Source organism: Melospiza georgiana, chromosome 6, assembly GCF_028018845.1.
Source record: "Melospiza georgiana isolate bMelGeo1 chromosome 6, bMelGeo1.pri, whole genome shotgun sequence".
Lineage (NCBI taxonomy): Eukaryota > Metazoa > Chordata > Aves > Passeriformes > Passerellidae > Melospiza > Melospiza georgiana.
Window position 1 is genome coordinate 44133360 of NC_080435.1, and position 18896 is coordinate 44152255.

An 18896-nucleotide genomic window follows, 5' to 3' on the forward strand; every position below is an offset into this window, starting at 1 on the left:
AAAGCCTGAGGTCTACCATCAGCAAGGACAGATCTGTGTGTGCAACAATAAGCACACAACTCTGCTCTTCAGCTAAGCATGTTTTCAAATACAGCCTTCAAAGCAGTGCAGCTTGGTGGCTTTACCAAGAAAAGCATAATCTACTCACTGAGACGAAGATGCAAGATGAAGACTGTGCAGCAGGCCAATTACAGCATTTGCTGAAGAGACACACCAACATTCAAAGAAGGGGAACAATGCACATGCAACTGCATCAACAGAGTGAAATGCCTTTGTGTCTCTTCCTCCTTGGAGACGAAAAACTCAAAAGATTTGCGAGGAATCCTGCAGGTCTCCCAGGATACACCATAGTTCGCACTAATAATGTGTTGCTGGAGGCAACCAAGCCTGAACAAACAGATCAGTCTAGGGGAGGAGGAGTGGTGGGTTCATGAAAGCAAAGCCACCAGGAAAGCCCCCCTAACTCCTTTTATGTAAACTTTCCCACCCAGATCCTAATGCTGGCTGGCTGGTGAAGGGCCTGCTGCAGAGGCAGTGCAGTGAATTGTGTCCCACTCTGGAGCCAGCTGCCTGTGCAGCCCCGAGGCACGGGGAGAGATGACACTGGTGCTGTGGCTGGTGTGACAAATGCACTAACACCCTCCAGTTGTGTGCTCTGCCACCAGCACCATGTGCCTCTCTGTTCCCTCTGTGTGCCATGTGCTCCCTTTCCACCCAGCCCCTCTGAAGACTCATGCCCACCACCAAGCATACAAGTGCACGCGTAGCAGAGGCAGGACACAGCAAGCACATATACACTATCAGTTTGAATATACTGCAAGGGTACTTGCCTGATGCACTGGCTCAAAAGGAACTAACATCCTGGGATGTATCAAGGAGACAATTCCTGAAGATGGGAAAATGAATATCTTGATATCAGGCTGTGGTGAGACCTCAGTCTTGCACAGTTTTGAACACCACATACCCGAAAGATTAATTCAAACAGCGACATGAGCTGAGAAAAGCTTTCTAGGAAGAAGAGGAGAATGGAGAACCAGAATACTAAAGAGCTTGTCTCATTCAGTTCAGCAAATGAACACAGAAAGAGAGATAATTACCCTATATAAATATATTAAACTGCTTACACTGGAGAGGGCAAAAAGCTATTTGAAAGACAATATTGGCACAGGAACACATGGATAGGAAATGGTCATGAATACATTTACATCAGAGTCCTGGGAAATAGATTCCATTCCTATGATCTTAAGTGAATCATGTTTAAATAAAATGTCTACACGTGAAAATGCAGCAGCTTCAGTAAACTGTTGACTAAAGTATCCACTTAAATGAAATAATTTCTACAAAGCCTGTAATGGGCTTGAGAACACAGAGCTGCAGGACATATGTTGGCAGGATCTCTAATCTCCTTTTAGACACTAAATTAAATGGCTAGATTTGGAGAGGAGCACAATGAAAATTTTGTTCAACTGTAACAAGAATAGCTGGGACAGGAGAATCTTGGAAAGTTTTAGGTGCGAAACCCAGATCTGGACTTCTTCACAAAAAGTACTGAGCACTCTTAATAGTTTTAAAAAACCAAGTCCTAAGTGATTAGTTCAAATCAGTGTCCATGAAATATACTGCAGTACCACAAGGGTACTGACAAGTAAATTGGACTGGCATCCATGTGACAAAACCCAGAATCACAATTCTCATTCTTGCTAAGCAAGATCAGAATGAAGAAATAGCATGAAGTCTCCTCTTCCTCTCATGTAACACTCACAGTCACAATGCAAATACTGGTTTATATAGGCAGACAATTTTGGTTTCATCTGTCAAACGTGAGGACAATTAAGACCAAATTGCTTCTAATAACAGATGAACATGGTTATTAAGATTCATGTCATATCTGTGCTCCAGTATTATATGGTTTGATCAAGGCTACATGAGGTGAAAACCAGAGATATTGAAGCAAAGACATAAATCAGCAGTTTCCCTAGGGTACTGTCATCCAACTCTGCTCATTTCTGCCTTGGAATAACAGAAAGTGTTACATTTTGTCCCTAACACTGGGGTGGAATAAAAGAAAAAGGGAGGCAGAAGTCCTGATAAAAATGTACATTTATCACAAGTTTCTAAGTGGGCACAAGAAAATAAGTTGTGAACATAGAAGTTGAAGGTTTTGCTTAAATTATTCTGTTCACTATTCATGTTTTTGACAAATCCGCTTCCCATTTTATCCCACACTGTTCTTTGAGGAGATGACTCTATAACTGATCCCCTATAGGTGTTCATCATCACTTTTCCAATTCCTGTGATGCGTGGTCTGCCTTTCTAGGTTTTGGATGATGTCACAGCAAGAGACAAACAAGCAAATCCATGCATTTGGGTATTGTGAAATTTCTCCTTCTTACTTGCTGTCTGCTGCTGCCAGCTTTTTCACTGGCTGTTTTACTCTGCCAGCTCCATTCATTCAGCCCCTTCATAATCAGACAGGAAATTCCACACAGAACTGGGATCTCTAATCAAGAGCACATGCAATGATTTACAACTCTTGTTAACTGGTGAAGCCTTGCTTGCTTCTCTGCCACACAGAATCAGGGGTGGAAATGCCACTTCTCAGGTGGGTGACTCCTTCCTGCGGTGAATCCTGCTGTGGTTCTGGAGCGGCAGAATTGTGTTCCCTGGGGGGCAGCCAGTGCTGTAGGGCAGCAGCATGAAGCTGGGACAGTGCTTCTCCAGAGCTACTCCATGGCTACAGTGCCATTCCTGCCTCCTGTCAGCACTACAGCAGCATGCTGCCAGGAACTGAATGCAACAGGCGAGATGATGTCGCTGAAAACTGCCAGCGATGTTTTCTACTTAGAAAGAGACAGGGGAGATATCTTGGTGTTCTTCTCTCCCAGCAGCTTTAAGCTTGGAAGCCGCTTAGCATCCTGCAGAATTGATCCAAATAAACCAAGCTGTTCCTCTGTGAACACAGCAATCACAGATAGCTGCTGCACTCAAGCATCCCATCTCCAATCAAGCTTTACACTGAAATGTCCTGTCCAGCTGCAAAATCTCCTGCTGAACTCCTCAGGCTTATCATATCAGCATGTGGCGTTCTGCATTAGGGACCAACTGGGGCCAACATAAACACTGTGGCTGAGGAATCACAGCCTTACAAACAGAAATATAGGGATTCATACCACCTAGTCTGCCTCACTGAGACAAACTACAAAGCACCTACTCATGTCTGTTTTCTTGAGATATTGCCTATATAAAGGCAGATGAGAAGGTCAGTCCTGTGACTTGCCCTGGACTTCTCTCTGCTGTCCTTTGAGCTGATCTATGTAAAAACATTGGTGTGAAAAGAGTGAACTACATCAAGTATACATGTAGGCTCAGCATTTAGCTCTTCTATAATAAAGATAATTCAGCTACAAATCCACAGTTACTGTATCTTCCACTTCTGAATAGTCGTGAGAAGAAAACTCAGCACCTGAACTAGGAGATGCTTATTTAGCTGTTTGCAGCACAGGGCCAATGACATGGCATAAGATCAGAACTGATTCTATGCTAGCAAGCAGATAAAAACCCACTAAATTACAACAAAGTTTTATATATATATATATATATAAATACATACACACATAATGTTATAAAGTTTTTAATTGTAACATTTCCGAGCAGTAATGAAAATTAGACTCAGTGAAATGCTGTCACTTTCTCTTCTCTCACTTTGCCTCCTCCTTGTCTTAGACTTGGTTTTCTTACAATGCGGAGGAGCAGGGAAAGCCTAATTAATTCACAGGAGTAAGCACCATAAGACTCAGCCTTGCAGGCATTAGTAGGAGCAGACACTTCTGAGCTTTCTTCTAACTCCTTTCTTACTATAAGAGCAATGTTAAATCTTGTCCTCCTACACCCTGATATTTCTCATTGTTCCTGAAGAAAAAGCAAGAATCTGATAGTCCTACAGTAGCATCAACCACTCTTTCTTGTGAGGCAAGGTAACAGAGAAGATAAATAACCAGTGTTATTTTCTAGTGTGTAGGGGAGGCAGGTATTGGACCTTTGGAAGTTAGCAGACTACATTTAGGCCCACAAGAGCTGGCAGAGCTGAGCTCATTGACATCTCAGCTTGCTTTAAATGTTATCACTAGGACAGTCCTTTTTAAAAATTAAGTTTTGAAGGGATGGAAATGGCTGATCAGGGACTAACTTTGCTGCAGCTGATGTTAATCAGAAAGATATTATGCAAATATTTGCTCAGGATATGGTAGTGTTATAGAATGGCTTAGGTTGGAAGCAACCTTAAAAATCATCTTGTTTCAACCACCCTGCCTTGAGCAGGGACACCTTCCACTAGACCAGCTTGCTCCAAGCCCCATCCAGCCTGGCACTGAACACTTCTAGGGACGGGGCATCCACAACTTCTCTGGGCAATCTCCTCCAGTGCCTCACCACCTCACAGTAAAGAGTTTCTTCCACATTGCCAGCTCATGTTGAGCTTTTCATCCACCAACAGCCCCACACCTTTTTCCTCAGGGCTGTTCCCAGTGCATTCGTGCATTCCCTGCACAGCCTGCAGCTGTGCTGTTATTTCAAACTGAAGGGTTTGGTGCAGAAATGACCAGGTGAGATTCTTTGGCCTGAGACATGCAGGAGGCCAGACTGGACAATAATAATGACAACACAGCCCTCCTTTCTGGCCTTAAAGCCTATGAACCAGATGCCTGCACACCAAGATTATTTTCTATTTCTCTCTACTGAATAGATAGAAATAAACATTTGTTTATTGTTGTACCTGTTCTTTCCTCACTCTAATAGTTCCCCCATCCTCCTGGCAGATTTTCTGAGCCTTCCTTCCTGCCACAAGGCAGGACTGAGACAGTGACTCTGGCCCACTACTTTTACCTGCACTCTTCATCAAAGAGCAAAGTTGTCAGTCTATATGGCAAAAGCTATTTCTACTTCACCTAGGTCCAGTTTGCACAACCAAGCTGCAGGCTTCCTCACTGCAACACAGGGAAGTGGACTGAACTCTGCTGCAGAGGTCATTGGGACACTGCAGCCAGGAAGCCTTGAAGATGAGCTAATTTCCAGTACACAGGTCTATCTTGGGATCACAGCACTTCTACTGCCAAGAATTATCTAGACCTAGCTTCTCAGATCTGCCCCCATTAATTCATTACTCTCCAAGAAGCTAAAAATGCATGAGAAAAATCTGGGATGACAAGAAGGATATAAAACTCCTGATTTGGTGGTTGGTATTGACATGAAAAATAAAGAACCCTGCCTCTGGTGCTGAATCTAGCCCTTACAGTTTGGAGTTGTTTAGGAGTATATTTTAGGTGCTATTTGTTCATGGTATTCTGGAGTCCCCTCCTCCTTGAAGCAAGGGTTGGTTGTTCCTCTCTGCAGCCTCTCCAGCTGGCTTTGGCAGGCTCTCATGCACAAGTTTTCACGTGTCTGGGACTGGGACCCAGCACAAGCTAGTTAATAGTTACACAGCACAACTGAAATGCAGCTCTGGATGGAAGGTGGTAATCATCAGCATGTACTATTCTCCCTCTTGCTGTGGTAATTAACATGGAATGATTTCAGAGCTTGTACCCTGTTCATGGCATTCAGTGCAACCACATTGCACAGCCACATAATCTGTTCGAAGCTGCTTGTTTGAAACTCACTGAACACCATTCTTGCAGTCATCGTATCAGGATTCAGTATCTAGCTGGCTACAGTTACAGAAGAAGTGTAACAGAAACACTGCAGAAAAGCATTAGGAAAAGGTTTGAAAAGTTATTACTTGCCCTCTGTTACCGTCAAGAGATAGCTGGAGCTGAGCTTGTCAGAACTGCCATTTCCAAGTTTTGGAAGAGAAGCACCAGAGCCCCATTAAATGATGTTGAAAATAACAACATTCTTAGAGTTAATTCCTTGTGCTATTTATGAACTGTCTGGATTTTTGGAAGTTAGGGGTCACACATGCAACCTTCTATCTCCAAACATGCAGATGTTCTCAGAAAATAATAACACAACAATTTCCTCAGTATCCCAGTAGTCCCAGAGATACAAGAAAGTGCCAAAGAGAACAACTGGTCAGCAAATTGAACCGTTAACATCAAACATGGCATAGCTGCAGCTTTGCTAAGATACAAATCACAACAGAAGCAACACAACTACCAACAATGCACCTAAAATTGCTATGAAGAAAATTATGCCTACACACAGACATACACAGCTTTATTATCTGATACAGAGAGACTCTATTATATAGTCTATGAAGTTTATAATAGAGTATAGTTTATGAGCTATGTAAATATATATATCTTCTTTATTACATGCATACTGACCATATATAACTATATTTTGTGTACAATATAATTTTAATTTATATAGATATAATTATTTTAAAGAAGAATGGTGAAATGCAGAAATCTAAATCAATCTGTGAGGTATTTGGGCACAACCTCAGAACAGATCCATAACCACAGTTACAAGAAGTCCTCTCCGTTGCTCCTCTGTCTCGCAGATATTTGGCCTTTTTTGAAAGCTGAGACAGGCATCTGCTACAGAAGGAACAAATACTTGTATTGTATCAGTAACAGAGATGTCCTGTGTTACTTATCTTGCAGAGCACAGCACAAAGGCCAAAAGTTCCTACTTCTTTTCATGCTCATTGATCCAAGCTGGGCGATGTGGCGAGGCATGGTAAGAACTCTGAGGCAAGGGCACTTCAGCAGCACCAAATACAGCTTCACACACACTGTGAAAGCCCAGCTGTTGCAAAGTGCTTGCTGTTAGAACCACATAAACATGCCCCTGGTAAATGGGCACTCTGCTATCACCTGACCCACATTTCTTGGCTAGCTGCTGCAGGCTAAAGAGTCCCTTGTGCTGGCAAAGCTGAGGATAATATTAAAGGCTTCTTGGTGCCAGATTTCAAACAAGCATAGGCAATGAAGTGCAGCATCTTTTAGCTGCACTTTGACAGAAAAGCACATATTTTTCAGCTCTGCTCCTGCAACATTGCTGCCTTTACAGGACATCAGTCTGCTTATCCCAACTCCATCAGTCAGGAGGTTTTCTGCTGTCCCCTGTAGCAAGGGTAACTTTTCAGGTTGCATCACTCAGGTCTCTAGCATCTTCCTCCTTCAGATATCTTCCTAGGCTATATCTTGCATAAACACATGCATTATATAAGCTCAACCCCTTAAGTTTTACACTCACATTTTGTGTCAGTTGTGAGAAAGTTAATTCCAGCCAATTCTACCTGCTTAGAGCCCACCAGCCCTGGACACCAAGATGCACATTTTTATGGCTGGGACTTGTCCCTGTGTATGCCTGCAGTCAGACCTACCTCAGGCTTTCATCTGCTCCCACACAAAGCCCTGTGCCCTGAACTACCACAGGCAGCTGGTGTTTAAGCATTTTGCATGCAGGATTAATTCAAGACAAGTGGTGAAATTATGGAATAGAGTGTCCTTTTATCCTGTTCAGGCAATAAAAATTCACCATGGCTAAAATAGTTATTTTACTTAGCATCTGACCACAGAGTAGAATTTTTCATGCTTTTCTCATCACCAGGTTTTTCTCACTTGAAATAGTATTAAACCCAGATTATTTCATAGACCTGATTCTTTACCATCACTAAGTAGATCAAACATTGATTTATTATTTTCACAAGGCTTTTAGCAGTGAAATTAGTCTGATTTTTTTTTCCCTCCAGCAAGCTTGACCTTGGAATCAACATCTTGGTTAGCAGTCAACGTAACTTCATCATCACACAGAGCATGAGGATTCCTCTCTTTGCCTTCACGGCAAAATACATGCCATTTCATTGTCTTGGTGGAGCCTTCAAACTTTACTACAGACTGAGGCAGCCAGTCCTTTGAGGGGAGAAATGCAAATCAAATGCATGATTCAAGTCAGGTTTAAAGAACTGAATTTCTGGAGAGGGGCAGAGAGGATGGAGAGAAGAAAACGATCATACATTTTTTGTCCACTTATGCACTGTTATGATGGGATGACAGTGGGCTGAACAACAGAAGAGCAGCCAGAACTGTACAACAATTCCATGGCAACTAGGTCCTCAGCTTCTCCACTTCCACAAACCTTCCTGATGCCAGCAGCCACCTCAGGGAGTGGACTGTGAGGCATCCCAGGAACAGCACAAACAGATGCACTTTGTTCATGCTGCTCTTTTGCAAACTCTACACCTGGTGATACAAAGGCTCCCTGTATTTCTCACTTCAAGTTCCAGTATCACTAAGGTACTGGAAGTGTAAGTGTATCTTATGTTTTATGTATTTTATGTTTATGATTAGTGTACCTTATGTTTTAACTAACAGTACAGCTTTGCTTGTATTACCTCCTTTTTTACTTGTAAAATTCTTAGGTGACTGGAGTGAGCTTTTGTACTCATCTTGATAATAAATATGTCAGTTTGGGACTGACTGAGATAAGAAAGTTGCACACAAAGCTTTTACTGAAGTATCAGCTTCACTTTGGGCCATATGTAGGATATAATCCCATGAGTATGACAGGCATATACAGCAGCCCTTTGTCTTTGACTTGCCTATATAATGTGAAGTTATATATGCACTGGGCATCCCTCATTCCCTTTGCTCAGACGGAGACAGCCCCAGTGACAGCAGCCTATACCAAATCACAAAATAGCAATATCCAGCACATATTCCAACTTGCCTATTCTACCTTTCTACCAAAAAGTGGTTTCCAAACTCAGAGGTACAGGAAAGTAGAGTATTCTGAAATAAAAATGGTCAGACAGATTTGTGGTAACTTCATTATTTGAAAAAAGAAACACCTCTACTTATCCAAAGTAACTACTACTTCTCCACAAATCCTTTGTCTAAAGTGCTGAGCCAGGACCTACCACGCTGCTGTTTATAAATCTGCTAGAAGTCTAACCCAGCTTCACTGAACCACCAAATAATACTCTTTGCAAGTGATGTATGTATATGTTTCTTAAGGAAGGGACATATGACCTCAGCAAGGCTTGGGAAGCCCATTCTGACAAAACAGATCTTATTTCCCACGTATTTTTACATTCACCAACTGAGAGAAAACACATTAAATATCTCCCAGGTCTGAGCTATCACGACACCAGGGAATTGATTTTCATCCCCAAACTGTGTAGCTACTGACCTTCCTCAGCTTGGGTTGAACAGCTTTCAACATAGTGCAGGTGCTTCCTCCTGGAGCTGTGTATTTTTTTCTGTGTCCTGACATGTCAGCTTTTTTATGCACTGTGAAAGCTTTGTCATTCAGCAGTTCCCATCCTCCATGACATGACTGGCACTACTCTGCTCTATTTCTCTCACTTCAGATTACCCAGAGTACAACTGAGGAGCAAAGAGCTACAATGCCATGCAGCACATTTTTCCATAATCAGGATTGTGTCTGAATAGAGCCCAACAAGGTCAGATACAAGATCCTTAAATGGTTAAAATCTGCTCCTGAACCATCTTATGTCATGTCTTAAACTCTCTCTGCATTTACTGTTCAGTAACAGTGCAAAGCACTATGCAAAGAATGCCTCCAGCAAACTGGAGCTGTGTCTTGGCACTCACTGGAACAGAGAGGAGCAAGCAGAACTGGGCCTGCCTCAGCTGAATACACTGCTGAGAAAACTTCTGCATGGAAATTCAGGAAAGGCATCTAGCCTCTCCCACAACATAACAGTTCCTAGATCAGCTTAAGCTGATGTGGCATGTCAAAAGCAGAAATGCTCCAAGTCTATCAACAGGTACACAGTTGCATTTGGCTCTAACTTCAGGAGCCTGCACATGTCAGTGCCGTGTACAGTCCAAGTGTGATTTTTTTGGAATTAGAGTAGAACAAAATGTTAGTCTGCCTAATCCTTGAATTTATTCTGCTTTGGATCCATTCCCTGTGGCTAAATTCTGAACAGTGAGTTTGAGCAGCATCAAAAAGTTTGAGATGGAAGCTTGAAGGCTTCCCTCTTACCAGCTGAATCTGCTGCAGATGTTCTGCCACTGGTCAAGTCCTCGGTATTCAGCGACTGCAGATCTGTGTAGGAGGGAGCAATGCTTGGGCTGCTGGTGTCCTCCGAGTTGGTTGTCCAGCTGCTCTCTGAGGCACGGGCCTGCCTCTCAGAAGAGTTGGAAGAGGGAGAAGTCCAGCTGGGTGCTTTTGAAGCAGACACTGGTCGCAAAAAACAGGTATTGGTTAGAGACATGCAGGGCAGTCTACCCAGAGATCACAACTATTCCAAAGGCATGCTAGATCAGCGTACTGGGGCTCTGTAAATACAAATTCCAACATGCACAGCAACACAGTTATTTTGTAACAAATGCAGAACAACTTAGCTAGTGCCTGGCACTGTTACCTCCAGCACTACTCAGCTGTCTGCCTTAGATTCCATGCTGCAGGCAGCCATATGCTTTCCTCTTGCTCAAGTACTGGAGAAGCTGTGACTTTTCAGAACAAGATTTCACGTTTCTGACACTGCTGACAAGACCTGAGGTCAACAAACAAATGTTTGTTGTGCAACTCTGTGGAGTTTTTACAGCACCACAGATTTTTTTAAAGTGGTTTTATTTAATTTAATTAAGAATTCCCTATCTGTAACACCCAGTCAAATGCAGTCATCATCTCAGGAATGCTCTGCATGGAGGGGGAGTATAAAAATTACCTGAAATTGACCTGAAATTAATGTGCACTAGGAATAACTTTTGTTTGTGAACATGCAGAATGTAGAGCCCCAGTCTGAATATACTACATAATATTTTTGCTCTGTGTAGACCAAAAATCCTGTTCTCATTTGCCAGACTTGCATGTCAAACAGTTCAGACCTGCCTAACCATCACCCAGACCTCGGAACACAATCACACACATCCACTGCTATGAGTTTGTATTCTGTACTGTTTGCATTGCATGCTCTTTGCCCACATCATCACTTGAATGCTAGCAACAATGGGCGGCTGGAGTGAGGAAATAATAGTAATAAAAAAGAAAGTTATGGTAAAAAAGTCTTCCTGAACTAAGGAAAAGTGTACAGGTAGAGACTCGTTCTAATTTAATATCAGCTTAGTAACTGTTTTCTAAATTGGTACATCTGTATTTAGCTATTAAACCAAGAAAGATCTTGATGCTCCTCAAATCTTGCAGTTACAGTGAACAACTACTGACACAGAGATTCTCTTCTCAGTATGTAATAAACAAGCAACTCTTACTGTGTTGACAGATACTTTGGAAAAAAATGACAAATTTAGTTAAAGAAGATTTCTCTCTCTCCATCCAAGTGATGTGATGGGACATTATTCCACATTATGGAAACCTTGATATGGGCATAGACAGAACATCCAAACAGTGCTCTCTGCCTTGCCTCTTGAGAAGTGTGAATTTATTTTGTATATCTGCACTGATAGCCTCAGGTAAGCAGGCAGTGGTATTTTTATAAGTGTACAGCTGTGAGGCTACTGACTCTGAGTGCCTTCCAAGGAGTCATCCCTGAGGATGAGGAGCTGTAAGGCAGATCTGCCTCCTTACTGCACAGGCTGACAGCTGTTGTGTCAGACACAGAACCAAAGTCCACCCCTCCTCCCTGCATAACTGCACACTGTGTGGTGCTCAGTGCCTGTAGAGAAAGAATGATGAGTGTATGACTGTAATCTGTCAGCGCCTCTCTCAGTCCTTTTGTTAAACACAGCACCTGAAAAGCCATCCTTAAAACTTCAGCTGAAATTGCTCTGACAGACAAAGCACTTTATTTGGACATAGAGGACAAAGGGAAAAGCTGAACTCTGTATGTGGATCACTAACAGGAGCCAAGTGTTTTTTTAAAAGTGTGCTTTATATCCTAGAAACTGTGGAATTATTTAATTTTAAAAAATCGTAGATTTCCAGTGTTTTTTTTAAGTCAGTCACAGCAATATGAAAAAACAGGCTACTTTAGAAACATGTAAGATCTAAGAACTCAAATACTGCCAACTAGTTTTGTGCTTTCCAAACTCATTTTTTATCTAAGAAGGCATCTGACTGGACTAGCATTGCCAAATATTTCTACGTAAGGGCATATTAATTTTATTCCAGGCAAGTTGGGCCATCTTGAAAGAACAGAATTGTTTGCTTTTTTCCTTAAAAGAGTCTTGTACTTTGGAAAACCAAAACCACAGGGAGCTTTTTCTGCAACAGCTGTTCTTTAAATTCTTACTACAGTCACCTTCTACCTGTGACTGTTCTAGGTTCCTCAACACTAATTATTAAAACTAGCAAAAGGGCATTTTCCCCTATGCTGAGCCAAAAGACCATCTAGCAACCTCAAAAAGCAAGACAAGCAAAAGTAAACATCTACACATGTTTGTTTAAGATCTCTCTTCAGATGCTTCTGCTTGCTGCTCTTCAGATTCCTGGAAGTGCTGCAGCCAAATTCCTAAATGAGGCAGGGCTCTTGTAGAAATTTTGAATTCAGTCTCTAATGCCAATAGCCAGAGAGTCACAGCCTTTCTGCTGTAGGAATTTCTCAGAAATCTGTTTATGTTGAAAGACCGGTGCCAGAACTATCCCTAAATTGCAAATTCTGTAGCATGCATTGGATACTGAAACTCAACTCACTGATTCCCAAAACAAAAAACGTTTCCTTCAACATGCACTTTAATTTTCTTGACATATCTATGCTTAAAACAATGGATTGGCTTTTAATATGCAGATTTACCTTGAATCATTAATTCCTTTTTGGTGTTTTGAGGACGTGTTCCTTGATCCCTACACTGTATTACAATAAACCATGTTAGCATAATTTATTTTCTTATTACATAGGACTTCAGATTTTTCTCATTTTAACACAGCATCACAGTTTCTAGTGACAGGTGTAGTTTCCAGCTGCTGATCTTGTGTTGCAAGTATTGCCTACTTTCAGAGAGGACAGCACAAAGTAGTTAAGCCCAGATATGCTGTTGGATGGCCTCTCAAGGGTCATGGTAAGAGTCCAAGTAATTTGAGCCATTTAAAACCAGACAAAGCTCTTGGGAAGAAGTGGGCGTGGCTGAGCAGGATGGATGATGTAATAGATCTTGCCTTACTCTAATTATGGTGAGTAAGAATACCTCATTGAATTGAAGAGTGCAGCTAACACTGATAGAATATGAGACTGTGAGCTGGAGGCCCATTGTGTAACAAATGCAAATATTTTGTCACCTGCTGGCTGTGATCATTTACAGATTGTGTAGCATTTGTGATAGGAACATTTGGGTCAGCTTTAAAATCTCATTTTTCACTTTGGCAGTAACAGTTTGACTAGGCTGATAATAATCATAACAAAATTCAAATTTCTCCTTTTCCCCACAAAAGGAAAAAAGAGAATGGGACACCACAATACATAATTTCTCTTAATATTTCTATGGTCTCACTCAAGAGTTTTTGCTTCTTGAGGAGAAATCCACATGATTTGGCAGCTCTCAGTTAACTATACATAAATCTCAAATGCTGAAATATTTTGAGTCAAACATTTTGCTTAGCATTTACTCTACCTGAGCCTGGCAGAAGGAAGGGTTTACAAGAACATACTAAATAAAATAGTTTTCACTGTGAGGCTTATTATGGGTGCTTTTCATTTCTGTACCTCAGATTTTGACCTTTCTTTTCATCTTCCAAATTCTTTGCCGGTTTGTTCAGCCCTGTTTCTTGCCATCAGTCCCTCAACCTCTGCAGCCCCAACAATGCCTTCAGTTTTCCCAGAACAAAAAGGATTCAGCATTAGCCTGGGTTTTGTTTAAAATGTACTTCCTATAGAATAACCACTACATTCCAACTGTATTTAAATTGCTATTTTTTTAGACTCTGAGTATTTTGAGAGAAATATTTGCTTTTGGGGAAACCTGTGCCAAAATACTGTAGCCCCAATGTACAGAATCTCTCTCTCTGAGGATTGATCCTCTTTGCTCTCATGGTACTCTGGAAATCCCACTTTGCAATCCCTTTTCAAAATGTTTCCAGGCAGCCTGGCCATCAGCCTGGGTAATTATCTGGTCAGCTGAGCAGCTGTTCAAGCATATTCAGACAGACAGACAGACAGACGATTTCCTAACAGCGCTGGAGCCCGGACAGGGGTGCTGAGCCTCCAGGACGTTGCTCTTCACAGCTGCCTGCACAGGAAACAGATTTCAAATGTGGCCATCCTTCTCACACCAATCCTTCTGTTTGCACTTAGCCTTTACACTCCTCCCTCCCCCGGCTGGGTACTTGCCATTGTTCCTATGCAGAGTGTTTTCTACTGGAAATGAGAAATTGCTGTCACCTCGGGCTTTCCACTCCGGGTGTTAGCGAGCGCAGCTCTCCAGCTTTGCTGCCGCCCATAGAATTAAATCGTGATCTGCACAATAATGGAGAACAACTAGGCTGGACTTTATCCTACCTCTTGCTGTCAAGTGTCAAAGTAAAGGACCAGAAACAAAGACCTGTCATTTCTGCTTCCCTTTAGAGGCTGTCAGCTGCACTGGTCTGGCCCTTTATCATACAGGGTTCAGAAAAGGAGTGGGACCAGCTCATAAGTAAGGATTTTAAAATACCCTTAGGAAACACTTCCTTAGGGTTCCTATATAGTTCATAGAATAATAGTTTCCCATGCAAGAATTACATGGAGTACATCCTGGTCTGACTGTTAGGGGAACCACCCTCCTCCATGAATCTCAGATGCCAAAGTCAGCACGCAAATAATCCTCCCTCAGTGACATGGATCATACAGGACAAAGCTCTACAGGGGCACAAATGAGTGTCTCCTACAAAACTGCAATGCTTTTGGAAAGTCTACTCTACTCCCCTCATCTGGATGTCCTAGACCTCTGCCTACAGACTAGTGTCCCCTGTGACTGAAAACACCCACCAACAGGCAGTGCTTTTGCTAATCATATACCTTAAGGCCAGGCCACATCCCTCCAAGGGTAGGACATCAGGTAATATACCATAAAATTTGGTTTATGGAAGTCTTTTTCTTATGATTAGCTTTATTAAGGTTGAGCAAATATTTTTAATTTAATTAAAAGATTTTTTTAATTAAGAAGGTGTATTTATAGGTTTTTCAGTTAACAAGAACATAACAACATTAGGATGGAAATACCAAGTCAGAGCAACCAAGAGCCCCATTTGAAAAAGTACGTGGCTGTGTGAGTAAGCATAAGGATCACATAGCCATGAAACTAGAGAGAGAGGTAGAGTATCTCAGTTTTACCTATTTACACTTCATGGGTACTCTTCCTTCTCTCCACATCACAAGGATAAATAAGTATTTACAACTAAGAACCAACAAATAAATATAAAGAAGATCAGAGAAATCTCTTTTAGAAGAGATTCTAAAGGTTCCCTTACTTGTGCACAAAGGTCCAACCATACTGTCTCAAAAGGACTAGTCTGTAGCATCCATCAAAATAGCAGATGGAAAACCAGATGGGGTTTATCCAAAACCCAATCCAAAGCTGACAATCCAAGTTTTCTGACAGAAGTACTATTCATGTGTTACAGGGAATATCTGATGGACTCAGTGAGCAGAGGAAAGCTATAACTCTTTAAACTGCTTTAATAAATAGCAGTCATAAAGTGGAATTAATAAGAGAGAATCTCAATTGAAACTTGAAAAAGTAAACTGTTGTTTACTTTGGCAATTACTCCACAACCTCCTGCAAGGAAGGACAGAAGTCTCTTCATGCAGAAAAGCTAGAAGCTCATATAGCCACACCAGTTACCATGAGCTGATGAGGCAAGGCAGAGGATTTGCATGCATGTTCAAAGCATGCCAGAAAGAACTGCTATATTTGAAGAAAAGTGCATGCAGTGCTGGAACTAAGGTAAACACCTGTTGTCTTTGTCATTCTCAAGCTGCTAAATCACAAGACATCAGGAAGTATCAAAAGAGAGCAGGAAGTACTGATGAGCACTGGCACATTAGTTGCTGGTATCAATGAACTGCTGGCAAAAAGCATATGGGGACTAAGATCAGGCAAAGGCTAGGATCGCAGAGGTGATTACCACTCTTTGTGTTCCAGAATACAAAGGCAAATATGGCTCAGACTCTTTCAATGGCTTTTCATATCTCTATGTAAGAAATGTCACTGCTGAAAACACCTCTGTGCTCTTTCCCCATGAATGCATTTCGGCAATCTCCAAGACTTAGTCAAGACACAGGTGGAGTGAGTGAATCACAAAAGGCTTTCGTTTTCTTTACAAAAAGAAAATATTTCTTGTTCACTCCAGAAGGCCCTTTTTGAAACTCTGATAACATTAATTGTGTTAAAATACAGTGCAAACTACTCAAACCTTTGAGAAGCCAAAGAGCAAGGCAAAAATCAGGTATGCTCTCATTGTACTTTGTTATCTTACTGGAACAGACTTTCTCATTGCTTTTGCCTTACCTGTTTGTGGGTGGGTTGATGAAGCACCTGTCCACGGTGCATCTTCAAACTGAACCCAAGCACTGATGGACGATGACAGATCAGTGCTGGGAGACACATGGTTACCAGAATCCACCTTGGGCTGCTCAGCTGCCTCCTCCAGCTCTGAGCAGAAAAGGTCTTGAAATCCTCCATTTGCATTGTGGTTCTCTTCTGAAGATGTGTCAGAGGAATTAAAACATTTCACTGGAGGAGCCTCAGTGCTACCTAAAATAGAGGTACCATAGAAAGATTTACAGGATTGATCATTATTTCATTGTTTTTTATTGAAACATCTAAAATTTGCCACTAAATTTAGGAATTTTTCCTTCACCTAATGCAGTTTTTGGATTAACACAGGGCAGTCTTGCACTTGATTTTAATAGGTGAGATGTCCTCTATGGCTGGTTGGATACTGCCTTGAATTTCGAAGCACAGATCCAAAACCTGTAGTAGATCTACATTACATCACACAAGAAGAGTGATTTGCCTTTTTGGCCCAAATTCTCCTATTACATAGGGGTAGCAGGAGATAATTCAATCTCTGCACAAACTGCTTCCACTTAGAAGGCAAGCTGTCCCACATATATCACATATATATGCTAGATTTATGCCAGCACTTGGTCTAAATCAAACAAGGAAGTCTCAGCAGTTCCAGAGAAAATCAGAGCTTACCTGGTGGGGGAACAGGGAGGAGCAGCTCGTCAGGGAAGGACACCCACTCGGACTGGTGGGAGGCAATGACACCTGTCAGAGATGTCATATTCGCAGCCGGTCACTCATCTTCACTCGGGGATCAGAAGGAGGAGGAAGCAGAATGGGAGAGGTACAGTGGAGATGAGACAGTAGAGGGAAACTCCTTTGCACTTTCTTTTCAACTGCTGTTAAGACAAGAAAGTAGATGACTTTTTTTTAGAAAATTAAATGGGAGGAACTAGTGCCACCATTTTTTATAATACAGAAAGTTAAAGCAATTTATGTACCACAGTCACAGTACTGTCAAAGCACTACCACCTTTGAGACAGGAATGTCACTTGTGTCTAAAGGAGGGTTACACTCGAGCAACTCCTTCATATAAAGCAATCATCTTCATGTTAAAACAGTCCATCACCAAAACCAATGTTTTAGTCCTTACTCAAGGAGCCATGCCTCTCATGATCCCAGCAAGAGCAGATGAGGAGATTCTCCCAGGTTTAGCAAATTTTGATGATGTAACTTAATCCCCACTCCAAGCTATTAGCATGTCTTTGCCCACCTTGCTGCTTACAATGTCTAATCCCTTGGCAGAGCAAGCAATAAACTGCACATTTCATTATCAGTAACATTTATGTAGCTGATTCTAGAATGAAGATGAGTGGCCAATGACTCTCATCATGGTCTGGGTATAGAGAGCTGCCTTCTCATCTAGATGCACCTTCCACTCTGCTGCTTGACTGGCACTTCACATTTAATTTTAAAAACCATCTTAGACCTTGTCCAGAGTTAAGCATGATTTTGCTGTAGTTCAGCAAATGTTTTCACAGATGTGAAAACTGAATTTAGTAGGCCCTTCAACAGTATGCACCTCACACAGATCTGTGAATCTGCTAGATGGAGTGGAGCACTGGAAAGTGCTCTGGTTGTTAGCTAGTAACCAGGAGAGTCAGGTCCAGGCACTGAAATTCTCTCTGTCTGGAAACAATGACCACCCCAGTTTTGCAAAACTTCAAAACTCTCAGAAGACTCTTCCTAGGGAAATATGCTAATTCCGTCCCCAATTATCTCAAGCACTGAAGCTCTTGTTGCCATGGTGTTGAAGTACTTGAACATACTGAAACTCAGACCTATTTGAAAGAGCTTTAAGCAGCGTTTCTTGGCCTCCTGTCTCTCACCTAACTAAAGGGTTTTTCAGGGTGAAACTTCATGTTAGTGTACAAGAACAGATACTTCACCGAGACTACTCTTTACCCCATATTAACAAAATTTGGGCCTAAAAAGCAGACATATTTAAATGCATTCAATCTTCAAGCATTTCTGAAGGAGGCAGATCATGAAATAGCTTCCAATATTATTATTCTCCTCAGGGCCACAAAGTCCTTTGTCAGCTGAAGGCAGATCAGCAGTCAAGAAAGAGCTGAAAACGTCAAAAGTTCAGAAGTCACAAACCTGCCTGACAACTAGAATTCCTGTCAGAAGATGAATCTTTTTGAGCAGAATAGAATACAAAATGTACCATTTCCTGCAAAAACAAAAAAGGATCCCCAGAGATAATCCCGATGGTCAAGTGCAATTTGCCATAAGACTGATCCCCCCTTGCCATAGACTTTCCAGGGCTATGAACCCCTGACCAGTCACCCTGCACATCTCGCCCTTGTTACACAACCAATTCCCTCCTGCAAGGAACAGCAGCACTTGAGCCCCTTTTCCTCCACTGCCATGGCAGGACCCCTGTCTCCATGCAGTGTGGGCAGGTACACCTGCCTACCCTGAATAATATCTATTTTGGGTGCTGTTAATAGGAACTACAAAGCTAAACATAGAAGC

The 18896-nt window shown here is 41.9% G+C and overlaps 1 protein-coding gene across 4 annotated transcripts in view; it reads right to left on the bottom strand.

Annotated features, from left to right (window-relative positions):
- Positions 1-18896, bottom strand: part of STON2 (stonin 2) — a 68034-nt gene that overhangs the window by 35678 nt on the left and 13460 nt on the right. For all 4 annotated transcript variants that reach the window (XM_058025478.1, XM_058025476.1, XM_058025477.1 and 1 more), the window contains exons 2-4: positions 17049-17254; positions 16356-16601; positions 9958-10155 (exon numbers count right to left, since the gene is read on the bottom strand). In XM_058025478.1, the coding sequence (XP_057881461.1) occupies positions 9958-10155; positions 16356-16601; positions 17049-17136 (532 nt within the window). In that variant the 5' untranslated portion in view covers positions 17137-17254. The remainder of the gene's footprint in view (positions 1-9957; positions 10156-16355; positions 16602-17048; positions 17255-18896) is intronic.